Genomic DNA, 14,043 nt, shown 5'->3' on the forward strand with positions numbered 1-14,043 from the left:
GGTTCTTGTACAAGGTGAACATACAGTATAAGTGCAGCTGGAAACCACAAATAAATGCTGTGTCATATAACAACGTAAAACACACACACACAGATATATATATATATATATATATATATATATATATATATATATATATATATATATATATATATATATATATATATATATATTGAAGGAATGAGGTCGAAATACAAAAAGTCCTGCCTCGCTACAAAAACAGATATGCTCAAACCTCATTTTATAAAGTACATAAGCAGACAAGTATATTTACAAATTAAATAAATAAAAGAAACATTTTAAGCATATAATTATACCTACACACGAAATCAATAAAGAAGACATAACGAGACATTTTTGATAAGTGGTGATGAGAAAGGTTTTTATAACTTTATGATCTGATATATATTTCTGAGCACTTTGAAATAACAAATGACTTTTGATATATTGTCTAAATAGCTGAAAGGCCCTTAAGGAACTCTGTAATGCATGCCTGATGTTTTTTCTCTAAATCATGGACACGGCCAGAGTCGTCTTGACCGTTCAGTACTTGATTTTATCTTATGTTTTGACTAATGCTCGACGCCAGTTTTTGATTACTACTGAACCTTCTCTGCACAGAGGGAAATATTTTGCCTAACAAAGAAAAGATACGGTTGGAAGCATGATTAAACTAAGAATAAGCAAAGACATGAAGTATCAAATGAACAGCAATAGATTAATGATGTCACAGCCAAAAGCTAACATAATTTGGTACAAAATGACAAAATTGAAAGAATGAGGTACGACAGTGTATGTCCAAGATTGGAGAAGAATGTTCACAGGAAGGTCACGTGGAGATAAAACCAGCAGGTGCCAGAGGGAGCCAGCCAAGGACTCGGTCAAAGATGATCGCCAAGGCCGAAAGACGGGATGGAACACAACAGCCCCCACACACACCGAATCGCCCATAACCAGCACCCACTCCCATGGCGAACTTGCCCCACCCCAAAGACTCATCACCCATTAATCTCGGCCCACAATTCGCAACTTTAATATAAGCTGAGACTTTCTGCTCTTGAAGGGCCCAGCGCTGTATTGTACTTTCCTGAAAACAGAGCTGTCTGAACAAGAATTGCGATTGAACTCAACCAACCTGTGTAAGTCTAATTTGTGCTCCAGTGTCTTAGCATTTTCCTAAATCTGAAGAAATCAAACGAGTAAATTGGATAACAGGCGATTGGCAATGGCTTTTGCCGTGAGGCGCAGATAACGCGCTCCCTAAATTGTGGACAAAATCCAGCAATATATAACCCTAGCTCTAACCCTAGCACTAACCCTAATCCTAGCCCTAACCCTAACTCCAGCACTAACTCTATCCCTAACCTTAGGTCTAACCCTAACACTAGCTCTAACCCTAACCCCAACCCTAACTCTAACCCAAACCCTAACCCAACCCTAGCTCTAAACCCTAATCCGAACCCTAGCTCTAACCCTTGCACTAACCCTATCCCTTACCCCTAACCCTAGGTCTAACCCTAACCCAAACCCTAGCTCTAACCCAAACCCCAGCCCACGCACTAACCCCTCACCCTGTGTTGCAAATTTTTCCATGATAAAATATTTATTTGGTCCCACGGGTATTTGAACTCAAGTCGCTGAGGTGAGTCCAGAGGACTAACCACTACCCTATGGAACCCTCTCTTGTGTGCATGGAAGGTAGCAAAGTAGCTAGGTAACCCCAAAGTAGGGTTAGTGCTTTAACGTACACATTTGAATGTAGGTGGTACTTTGTAGACAACACAAGAAGAAAACAAAAGACACACACATCATCGAGTTGAATGTACTTTAATCAATGATTACCGGGCTGTTTCCCTTTTACGATGAATGCGTGCGCGGCACTTCTACTTGACCAGAGAGAGACAGCGATAGTTGAAAGAGGAAGAAAGTTGCTATGTTTCCAGAGAGAGAGAGACAGAGAGAGTTAGCGTTGTACAGCATCTTGATAACGACAGAACTAAACAGAAGCACACAATCTGAAATTGGCGTTCAGACTTAGCGTTAGCGCTGCTTCCATGTTCAACAATTACATTCAGGATTAGAACCAAATGAGTCACATGCAAGAGGATAACATGATGTTCTCTTGGTGGGGTGGAATCACTGTCCAAGCCAAAAGGTTACGTTCCGAGATATGTACAAAGCGTGTGGGTGTATATTGCTGTGTGTGTGTGCGGTACATTCGTGTTGTGTTTGACCGTTTGGACCTTTTTTTCAAGTCGTAGTCAGGAGAAGGTTGCGGCCGGCGAGGGCGGCCGTCACTGCTTTTGTGTTTTGGCGTCGTCAGAAAACTTGCAATGACCGGGTTGCCATTAAATCCACGTTTGAGTTGTTAGTCTGTGCATCTACATTCATAAAAATACTTTTTCCATTCCATAGTAAAGATTATATCTTAGCCGAGAAAATCACATCCGGACGCGATTGAAAACGTTTTGTTTAGAACTTTGAGGCATTGTCGAGAAAGTCGTTGTCTTCTGCTAGCTATGTCGTCGTTAAATCAAACCGAGTTTCACGTTCCCAAGCTCGCTCAAACGCATCACGAGTACCAACATGCTGATGCTACATTCAATAAAATTGGGAAATTGGACATTTCTTTAACGCAGGGTTTGAAAAGAGATTTTATATTCCACAGTAGGCTTCAAATTAAAGTTTCAAATCAGGCTTTTACAGTTGGGTTTCAATTTAGGGTTTCAAATTATGGTTTCAAAATCAGGTTAGATGATTTGGGTTATTTAGTGCGAGACAATTTGCTAACTGCTCGTTTTTGGGAATACATCATGTTGGTGGAAAATTGAATTAGCGTTAACTGAGCCCAAAACGACCAATATTTTGGTCAGAAGACACAGAGCAGAATTATTTGCAATATTAGCGCGATAAAAAAATAACTGGGATGACATTCTCAGCTACCAGCCTCGAGCATGCAGCATTTGCAAAATCAAATAAATATTCCAACAAATGCCTCCCCGAACATTCATTCATGCTCATTTATAAATAGTTGCTGTTATGATCTATATTTACATGTTGCAACGAGGTCATCTCTGTGCTTCAATACAAACAATTAAACCCCTCCCACTTCCTTCTCGGTAAAAAAGTGCGTTCTGGCTTGGTGCAAAGATATTCCTGGTATTTGTTTTTCAAATCCAACGGGACTTGACGGCCTTTGGAATTTTGTGTTTGGTCTGGTCCTATTGCTTAGTTGAAAAACCAGCTTCCGTTTGCTACATTAGTGTTGTCGTCTCCAAGACGATGTCATGATGAGAAACTTTCGCGAATGTGATTCGTTTAAGTGCGGAAACGTCGTCAGATGCCTTGTCAGGAACATCCACACAAAATATCACAAATGACAATGTTTCTCAGGTAGCGGAGAGGTAATCATGACTGAAAATATTTCAAATACATTTAAAAAAAATGTATTATACGATTAAAATAGAAATTAAAATGAAATAAATGATTTGAAGTTATTCCAAAGCAGCATTGGGATAAGGACATAAACAATCCAAAAATCTCAAATAAAATCTAAAAATGTAATTAATAATTATAAAGCAACAGCAAGATGATCTGGACCGAGGACACTTCATTAGGGACACCTGCACGATTATTGCAGTTTACGAATACATGAAAAACGAGATCTACTAAAATGATAAGGAATTATATTTCTTGAGTGTCAAATGATTAGGGACGGCTCTCAGTTCAAATGAAAAGATTCAAAAGAAAAAAATAGATAACAATGTTATGACTGACTGTGCAAATGTGCCTCAAAGTGACCAGTACGGCAATTTCATCAAATTTAGCAACAAATGGGAAAAAAGATAATCAGCTATATTTAACCGATTATATTTGGTACCGAATTGTGTTTGGCGACGAGGCAAATAATTTGCGGTCAAGTTAGAACTCGATCTTGCAGGCAGGGAAAGACTCGTTCTGCATGACCACTGTGCTGCTGGAGGCCAGGACCATGATGTTGAGGTCCTGCTGCCTCTCGTGTGTGTGCTGGTACCACTCACGGGTCACCTCCGTGTCGTGTGTTGGGATTAGGGTCACCTTCAGCGTCAGAAAGAGCAAATATCAATCAGACCACGAGTATGGTTGATAAATGGAAATATCCAAAACCAAGCGGTTGCGTGAGCACCTGCAGGTTGGAGCCCCACTGAGCTTTGCCCTCCAGCAGGGCGTCCAGGACCCCGCGGCTTGGCTCCCCGCTGCTCGGGTCGTTACCGCTCACCACGTAGTACGCCGCTCGCACCCGCTTGAAGAATTCCTGGTCCACGTTCTTGGCACTGCAGTGGTTGGGCACGTAGGCCAGGTCCACGTAGACCGGTGGTCCGGGCGGGACTGCCGAAGGAGCTTTCTGAGAGTTGTTTCCTGAACACACGGCCAACATTCTTTTACTGTCCCAGTGTCTCGGGATCATCATTCATAGATGAAACTCACCTGAACTGCTCTTCACTCCATTGACCAGGCCCTTGAGGATGTCACTTTGTGAACCTTGGTTCTCTGACATCTTCACGAGCTTGGAGCTCCTCTCCAGGTCCTTCCTCCTGAGGGATGCTGATTGAGGTGAGGCCGAGTCCTTGTGGGCCTGCTTCACCGGCGTGGTGGACCTCTTCTTTGTGTCCCCCTTTCGGGCAGGAGAAGCTGATTTGGGTTTGGCTTTCCTGAGACCCTTAGGGTCTTTCTTGAGAGGTTTTCCTGTGCTGCTGACGTCCTGAAGGACAGCCTCTGGATCCACCATGCACGCATGTGGATGGGGAGGTTGTGGAGGTGGGTCCTTCACCGAGGTAGGGAAGGGATCCTGCGTCTTCTGAGCTGCCCTTGGCGATGAGGGCCGTTGGCCACCGGCAGCACCAGGGGCAGACAATTTGTCTGCAGGCAAATGTTCAGCGTCTTCATCTGAGTCCAGGTTGCCTTCGGCCGTAATGGATGGACATTCCTCGGTTCCTGGCGGCACATCAGAATCAGACGGCGAAGGCAACGACTCACTCACCGATGTGGGAGGTGTTTCCTCTCCGGCTAAAGTGACACCAGACAACTGATGACCGGCGTCTCCATGGTGACGCCTTTGCTTGTGCGATTTCCTTTTCACAGATTTTTGCTCGTGGACCGCATCGCCTCCCTCCTGGGAACGGTCGCTTTGGTCGTCCTCTTCACCCTCGTCACCGGAGAACTGGTGTGGACTCGGGTTGATGAAGGAAGGAGACAGTTCTCCTTTAAGCTGTTTGTAGTCATAAGAGGAATCAGTCAGAGAGGAAGCAGAGAAGGCTCCTGTGTTCAAGTCTGACGGACGATCGGTTTTTGCTTTGCTCAAGGTTGCTCCTGAGGAGGCACCGTGGATGCTCGCCATCCATTTGAAGGCTTCCTCATCTTGGTCACCATAACCTAGCGGAGGGGCACTTGGGAAATCATCAGGCTTCTGCAGCAGCTCCCAATCCGATATGCTACTCCTTCGCCTTGTCCCCAATCTCTCTAGAGGCTTCTCTGAAACCTCTGGGAGGTCGGCTTCTTTTTCCCACTTGACATCTGCAGCTTTCATCTTCTCAGTGCTGTCTTTGCACATCTCATCCTCTGAGGACTTTGATTCCATTTGACCGACCGCAGTGTCGGTTTTTCTTGTTTCTTGGTCTCCTTCATCTTGGATCATCATCTTCTCCTTTTCATCATGTGGGGTCTTCACGCTCGGCTGCTTTCCCTCCTCTGCTTGTGGAGGGTCTGCGACGGCACATGAGGTGTTCATAGCACCACTTGGACTCGCTGAGGTGACAGAGGCAGCGTGAGGAGCAGTTTGCATCAGCACTTCTGGTAACGACGCAACAGTCGTGGCAGTCTTCGGATCTGTTGTATTCAAATTACTTTCTGTAGTTTGTAATGACGACGTGTTTTTATCTCGAGACATGTTTTGCCCTTCAAAGTCACGTACGAGATCTGCTGGCCCTTGAGGAACCCTGTCAGCCCTTTGTGAAGAGACATCAAAACTAGCTTCTGACGAGGAGAGCTCAATACTTGCTCCAACAGATGACGACAATTTGGTCTCCTCAGCCTGAGGATACTCCTTTGCAGGTTTGGTCATCACCTCCATGTACTCGTCTCTCTGAAGGGCACCAGAAGCTGAGGTTACAGAGCTGCTAGTGAGCAATGGCACTTGCTGGGCTAAATTGCTCGCAGCGTCTTCTAAATGCTGAGTGAAACTGTAGAAGGCTGATGTGTTACTGGCTGAAGAGGTGGTGAAGGCGCAAGGTAACCAGGAAAGCTGGTTCTCGGTTTTAGCAGTCAGAGCTGAACTTTCCACTCGGTTGTCTTCTTGGTCATCTTCCCTTAAGGTTACTGGTCCACATACATCCGGATGACTTTCGTGCTGCTGATCTTTTGGACCCACTTGAGTGACAGCAGAGTATCCTTCAGATCCACCCGGTCCGATATCGGCATAGGTGTCGGTGTGCAGAGCAAAGAGACCAGAGGCAGGCACAGATACGGACGTGGGTCGGTCTGATGGTACTGCTGAGGTTGAGCTGCTGAGGTTGCTCGTGGGTGATGACTGGCAACTGTTTTCTGATGGTGGCGACAAAGGTTCTTTGTCTTCATCCTTGTTCTGTGACCGCTGGATCTCAGAGGAAGCAACACCCTCGGCGATTCTGGGTGATGCTGGCTCAGGGGATAAACATGTTTTGTCTTCCTTTGTTTCGAGAGGTTTTGGTTCTTTGACAGCACTTGTTGTCGTTTCGGCTTCGCTCTTGGCCTCGGGAAATGTGGTCATACCAGCAGCTGTTGCTCCATAGACCATTTCCTTCTCCAGAAAGTTTGTGTCACCAGATTGGAATATTTGACTTGTGTCCTGCTTGGACGTCATAAAGGCTTGATCAGGTGTAGGTTTGGAGAACATCTCCTCTTTTTGGAAGTTCAACTCAGGAGAGGTTTTATTTGAGTCCTCAGAAGGTGTCGTATTATCATTAGGACTACGTCCGCACCTTTCTTTTTCAGACTGCTCCCTGGCACCTTTTTCCATATCGACATCACTGGAGTCCTCCTCTTCCTCATCATCGTCTTCATCGTCATCATCAACGTTGAAATCTTCACCTGCTACAAGTAAGCGTACATCTACCAAATGTTCCTTACCTTTGGGGAAGTCCGTCATGGCTTGACTGTTGTCCGAGGCAAGAATGTTGTCATCTAAAGACAAGGAGCTCAAGCCTGCTCTCAGTTTACCTTCTTGCTCTTCCCTTGCAGAGGATGAAGCATCTTGGGGTAGAATATCTTTTTCTGCTGCCATCGTGTCTTTGGACGATTTTTCCGTCTCCTTCGTTGCGGTGTCCTTTTGTGTGAACGGAGTGCTGACATCTGATTGGTTCCAGCTTTCTTGCTGCCCAGCGGAGTGAAGCACACCACCACTAGAGGCCTGATCCCTTTCTCCTGTCTGTAACGTTCCTGAAGTTCCTTCCTGGGTATCTTCCTTCTCTTTCTCTGATTTTTCTGGTTTGTCCTCTTTGGGACTATAAGACTCCTGGGAAATTTTATTGTCTTGCATATTGAAAGCTGAAAAACTGTCAGCGGGAGTCACGTCGGCTCTTTGCTCTCGTTCCTGCTCTTCTTCTTGCCCTTTCTCTCTGTTTTCTTCTTCTGGTGATGCGCTTTGGTGGCTGTCACTCTGCGGGCTGTCGTCATCAACTCTGCTCAAGGACGTTGGTTCTTTGACTTGGTCCTCGTGTAGGAACACGGCTGACCTGGTTTGGCTCATCCTCCTGTTATCATCCATGCTAATCTCAAGAGTCTGACCTTCAAACACACCTGTCCCTTCTCGAGTGGCAGTATCTTTTGGAACGGGCTTCTCATATGGGTCATATTTGGATGCATCCAAAGTTTGGTTTTGTTGTCCGTTCTCAGTGCTCTCCTCTGATTTCAAAGCATCAGTTGGCCTGCCGTCATCCGAGTCTTTGTCCAAGAGGAAGTACGAACAAGGCTGTGAAAATCCTGGAGAAGCCGCCTCCCGTTCTCCTTCCATTTCCCGCTCAGCCTCTTTGTCAAGTTTCCCAGCACCAGGACTTATTGGAGATTGGATTTTGGATTGACTCTCAGTGCTGGAGCCGGACTCTGGTTCTGTCCGAGTGTATGATAAATCAGAGGACGGTTCTTGTTTTTCAATAGAAGTTCCCGAGTCAGGAGTTGAAGACGGCTCCGGGTGGGTGGTCGTTGAAGGAGCAGTTGCGGGTTTTGCGACGTCATTAGAAAGACCGCATTCTTCTGCTGAAAAGTCTTTGATGTCTTCATCCACTGAAGGTTCCTGCATGGTTAGAATTGGTATTACTATTACGCTCGGTCTGGGTGCGGCCTCTTCAGGTCGATCGCTCAATGTAGATGTTTGGATGGCAGAAATGGAGTCAGGTTGGGGTTTTCTCAGCTCAACAGATAAAGGTCTAGAGCCCATACATATATATTCTTCCTCATCTTCCTCCTCCTCCTGGTCTTCATCAGAAGACTGCACCAGGAAGGCAGGCCTTTGGTCTAAGACCGTATCTCTCAATGTTGCCTGTGCAGATTCCATCCTGGGTTCATCCAGGTCCTTCTCTTGCAACTCCTCTCGCTCCCACTTCTCCTTGGCATGTTCTACCTCAGCTCTCTCTTTGTCGCTGATCTCCTCCGCCTTCATATCAGACGTGGTTTTGATCTCTTCTGATTTGGTCTCACGCAGATCTTTGGTCTCACAGGTTGCTTCTTTTTCCTGTTCCTGCTCCATCTTTTTTTCCTTGCTCAGTTCAGCAACATGAGCAACATCCTTTTCTTTCACCATCTTCTCTTTGGAGCTAATGACAACTGTTTCAACCTGATCACATTCTTGTTCCTCCTCTTTTGGAGCTGCGGTCACTGTGTCGAAGGGTTCTTCTCCAGGTATGTTGTCCTTAGCTCCCCCGTCCACCTCATTGACGTCACCCCTGGTAACTGTCTTTTGGATCTTTTCTCTGTCAAATGATTCTGTGTCTGTCTCTTGTTTGTCTCCATTTGAACGTATGGTGGGCTCTCCTTTGTTGTCTTTCATGGTTTCATTGTCGCTAGCGTGCTGCTTAACTGAATCCTTCACCGATTTCTCGCTGATCTCTTCAGATTTGACTTCTTTCAGTTTTGGATCCTCCGAGCAGTCCTTCGGAACATCTTTGCCATCTTTGGTCGTTTCTTGAACATCCTCCAACACTGTTGGTTCTTTCAGCTTAACGGGGCTCTGTTTGTCTTTCATAGTTTGGGTCAATACAACATCAACATCTTGTAGTTCCTCTTTCTTCAGTACACCATCAGAGCTTTTATGCTTTTCGTCAGCTTCTTCCTTTTGTATCTCTTTGGTGTCCATCTTTTGTTGTTGTTCTTCTGTATCCATCTTCTTATCCACTTCTGCCATAGGTTTTACTACAACGGAATCTTTGGGTTCCACTTTAGTGGGTTCGGCAGTCTTTTCATCAGTCGCTTCATCTTCTTCCTCAGATTTGATACCAAGGCTTTGATCCACGACTTCTTCCTTCTTGGCCAGTTTGTCAGTGATGGCGTCCATTTTGTCATGAGCAGAAATGTCATCTTGCAGAGCGGTCTGCTCATTGATATTCTCACTTGCCATCTCCACGGCAACGGGTATGTCGTTAGCAAAAGCGTCTAGCGCTATTTTTGTGTCTTTGTCCGGTTTGTCTGCAAGCGATGGTTCTCGTATGGAAGATTTGATCTCCTGTTCCTTTTCTTTGGCCGTAATGTGTGCAACCGCCATACAAACGGTTTCACTCGACATTGTATCTGCCTCGTCTTTTTTCGTCTGCTCGTCTGCGACGGGTCTGCTTTCTACTTCATCATCTTTGATGATCTTATCGTCCGCGGTTTCATCCTTGCTGTTCCTTTCCTGCTTGTCCTCCTCGCAAGGCTTTTCAATTGAACGATCATCCTTTGCCTCTGTGCTGTGAACAAACTGAATCTCTGTTTCTTCTGCTTTTGTGGTAAAAATGTCAGAAGATCTGTCCTCGTCTCTCGCCTCCTGTTTCGTTTCGTTACGCTCAGCCACATCATCTGTCTTCTTGATTTCTTCCATGGTTTGGAGCTCATGGTCATCAACAGTGGCTTCTTCAGGCGACTTAGCTAAAGGACCGGTCTCTGCTCCCAAGTCTTGAAGGTCATCTTTCATGATGGCATCAAACGTTTCGTTTGTTGCAGGTTTATCAGTGTCAAGTTTGGCATCTTTCACTACCTTCTCATCTTTTATAGGTGAAACATCACAAACATCTTCCAGGGGAGCAGATTTGGATTCATTCTCATCCTCCATTTGTTGTAATTCAGAAGCTTTGATGGTGACAGTTGTTTTCACTACAGACTTGTCGTCATCGTCAAAGTTGCCTTTGTTGTTATTTTCATTGTCGTCAAGGAAACATTTTTCTGCAGATGTATCGTGTTCTTCATCGGTGGGAGATTTTGGTCCTGACAAAGGTGCTTGAACTTGTGTTGAAGGGTTAGGGTTAGTGGTTGTCTGTTTTTCCATGTCTTGTACTGCCTCCATGACAGGTTCAGGTTCTTTGACAGATGGTTTGTCCTCTCTTTTGGTGTCTTTTTGTTCTTCTTCTTTCTTCATTCTGATTTTGTCTCCAGTTGAGGTGGCAAGCTTAGGGAGGTCCAGATCAGGAGAATGTCGAAGAGGAGAATGAGATGCGCTGGGTGGTCCCGATTGGGTCGGGGAGGCCATTTTGACAGTGATGTCATCTGGACTGAAACAACGCTCCTCGCTCTCGGAGGTGACAGAGTCCGAGCCAAAAGGTCTGGTCGGCACAACTGAGGAGACACCTTTGGAGGCCACCGCATCAATATTTTCCTCTTCTACCGGAAAGCGGACCGGTTTGTCTTCTTCTATGGACATGGCGACAAAAGATGCAGGACCGGACAGCTTTTCAGCATCCTTCTCTTTGCACTTTGGTTCTTGGGATAAGGCGTAGCCCTCTTGGAGTTTCTCCAGTGAGATATCAACATTGGGGGTCTGATCTTCCTCTTCTTCTTCATCGTCGTCATCATCGTGGGACTCGGGAACCTTCTTTGCGTCTTCGAGAGGAAGTTGCAAGTCAGCCGAAGGAGACTTGTCTTCGAGAGACGATGGTGAAAGCGTTCCAGACGAGAGAAGTTGCTCACTTGCCACTCGGCTTTTTGCCGGCTCCTCAAGAGCCACGGTGGATGCGACAGACTGGTCTTCAGCCAGCGAGGTGGGCAGAGAGGACATCTTGTCATACTCTGTGATGGACGTCGCAGAAGATACGTGTTCTTCCTCCGCCAGAGGAGCAGTGAAGATGTTGGTAAAGAGCGACACCTGCTCCTGAACGCCAGGTATGAAACCTTTCCCGGCCGAAGCCTGCATCTCTCTCATGCCGTGAATGTTTACAAATGACCCAGTCTGATCCGGAACCGAGACGTCGTGGGAACCGACGTCATATTGAAGGTGCGGGATCCGTTCCTCGGCCTCCTCGTGGATCTCCTCGTCGGAGATGGTCTGTTCTGTCTCGGAGTAGCCCGGAATGGTTTCGTCTTGTATGTGGGAGATGGGTTCTACCGCTGCCGTTCCGGTTCCAGGAGCACTTATGGGCGCCGTTGTCCCAGCAACATGTGAAAGGTAGCCCTCTTCCTCCTCTTCGTCTTCCTCCATCTCAGCTCGGGTCAAGGTGTGGGCTTTGCTCTCGCTGACCATCAGCTCTTTGGCCGCACCTTCACCCGTGAGCTCTTCGTCGGCTATTACGTCTAGATCTTCAACTTCTTCCAGTTCCGCCTTCTTCACCGGCTCGTCTTCATCCACTTTTGTGTCAACCTTTGCTAAAGTTTCTGATTTGTGTTTCGTTTCATGTCTGCTGTCCATTCCGTCATGCTCCTTCAACTGGAATTCATCTTCCTCTTCGCCAATTCCCATATCCTCCTCTTCTTCCTCTTTTTCCTCCTCCTCTTCCTCCTCTTCTTCTGTCCTCGCCTCAGCAGTATCAGGAGCATCTTCATCTTGAGATGCAGCTCCCTCATCCTCATACATCTGAGTCTCGTCCATCTCTTTCTGGTTGTCTTCAGCTTCCGGTAGTCGCGGTTCCTCCCTTGAAGGAGGCTCCGTCGTAGGCGGAACACTTCCTGGTTCTTCTGTCTTCTCTTGGGGAAGGCTTTGGGCTGCAATCTGCAAGTTGTCCTCACCAACGAATGCTTTCAGAAGATCTCCAGCTACTTCTTTGACCACTTGGGTGTCCTCGGCGAGGCCTTTAGAGGGAGGAACCTCATCCTGCGTTGGCTCTGCTTGAATGCTTTCTCCACTTTGGACTTTTTCTTGGCGAGTTTTTGGTTCTTCTGGCTTCGGTTTGGCCTTTGCCGGTTTTGTTTTTCCGATCTTCGTTTTGCTGGACACTTTTGCTTTGTGTAAAGTCTTTCGTACTTCTGGCGTGAGTGGTTTGAGGTCAGGCTTTGCTATTTTTCTCAGCTCCGGTTTGGATGGGTCCTTTTTCTTGTCCTCTTTGGCCTTGCCGTCTCTCTTTTCGTCTTTTCTAGCCGACTCATCTTTCTTGACCTTCTTGATCTCTTTCTTCTCTTTGTCCTTTTTCTCATCCATCTTTGACACTCTTTCCTTGGAGTGCTTTCTCAAAGATTTTTCCTTGAGAAGTTTTTTCTTTTCTGGGATGTCAAGTTTAGATTTGATTGTTTTGCTCGTCTTTTTTGTGTCCTTTTTCGCCGACAGGATTTCCTTGACGGGCTCGCTCTGCGTCTCTGTGCCGACATCATCTTGTCCTTCTGTTTTTTCCTTGCTGACCTTTGCGGTTGTCTTGGGGGAAGATTTAAGGCTCTCTTTGCTCTCCGTTCTTTGTTTTAGCTTTGTCTGCTTGAGCCCAGAGGGAGGTGCTCCTGACGCAATATCTTTTTGCGTAGCCACGGGATAACGCAAGTAGTCAAGGTGCTTTAATTTTTCCAGGCCTTCCAGGATCTTGTTTTGAGGTGCGTTTCCCGGGAAGAGGACTCTGACGATCCTTTCTGCGGGGTTTGCGGGAAGCCAGACGATTAAGGCGGAGACTGATGTCAGGTAGGGCACGGATATTTCTCCTTCTTTGCCATTTGGCAAAACAATGCCAGTTTTGGCTTTGCTGTTGCCAGCCCACTTTTGCATGAGGAACTGCATCTCCTTGCTTTCCTTGACAGGGTTGAGAACGTACATATCTAAGCGGCCCACTCCCATCTTGTGGAACAGCGTAATGGGCTCAATGGTGTTGCTGACTACTCGATAGAGAGGCTCGGGCTTGATTCCCAGTTTGTTAAGGTACTGCAAAGTCAGCGAGGCTTCTTCGATGCTGCGTTTGACTTTAAGATTCGATTCTGGCATGCGCAACTTTTCCGGCACGTTGAAAAAGACCACACCGAGTTCTGGAGAGATCAGGTTCTTGAGCCAATCGGTACCGTTGGTGGAGCCTTGAGATCCTTCCTCCTCCTGCTCGGCGATCTTCCTCTGTAGGATTCCATTGATCCCGGGGAGATTGTCGGCACCGACGTGAGTGAGCAGAATGGAGTCGATACGGTCCAGGTGCCGGACCAGTTTCCAGAAGCAGGATTTGCGTTCAGAGCCGCCGTCTACTAAGATGTTGAAGCCGTTGACAGCGAAGAGAGCCGAGTCGCCACGTCCGCCGGGAAAGATGTAGCAACACGGCTTGGACAGTTTCAGGAATCCTCCGGATGTCGGTGGTTCCAGGAGCTCAAAGGGCGAGGGCACGTCAACCGTGGCACAGATGTACTCGCTGAACTCGGTGACCCCTTCCATGTTGAGGATCACAGGATCAGGGTTTAGTTTGTAGTGCAGGAACTCTCGAAGGCTCTGCTGCTGTCCCACGGGGTTCCAGCCCACCTCCCCGCGGCAGGACACAGTAAGTGTAGCCTGCTGCTTGGGGATGGATGGGCCAAGAAGTTCAATGACCTGCAGAAGGAGAAAAGGCAGAACTTGGTCAAGATATCGATTTTTACTGTTGCTATTTTGGGACTTTGTCACATACAGAAGCTTATTTT

At 46.7% G+C, this 14,043-nt stretch overlaps 1 protein-coding gene across 1 annotated transcript in view; it reads right to left on the bottom strand.

Annotated features, from left to right (window-relative positions):
- Positions 1-1,811: 1,811 nt before the first annotated feature.
- The window catches only part of map1ab (microtubule-associated protein 1Ab), a 91,789-nt gene continuing 79,557 nt past the window's right edge, over positions 1,812-14,043 (bottom strand). The window contains exons 5-7 of the mRNA XM_049723212.2: positions 4,468-13,954; positions 4,166-4,398; positions 1,812-4,077 (exon numbers count right to left, since the gene is read on the bottom strand). Of these exons, the coding sequence (XP_049579169.2) occupies positions 3,922-4,077; positions 4,166-4,398; positions 4,468-13,954 (9,876 nt within the window). The 3' untranslated portion in view covers positions 1,812-3,921. The remainder of the gene's footprint in view (positions 4,078-4,165; positions 4,399-4,467; positions 13,955-14,043) is intronic.

The sequence above is a fragment of the Syngnathus scovelli genome, chromosome 6, assembly GCF_024217435.2.
Source record: "Syngnathus scovelli strain Florida chromosome 6, RoL_Ssco_1.2, whole genome shotgun sequence".
Classification (NCBI taxonomy): domain Eukaryota; kingdom Metazoa; phylum Chordata; class Actinopteri; order Syngnathiformes; family Syngnathidae; genus Syngnathus; species Syngnathus scovelli.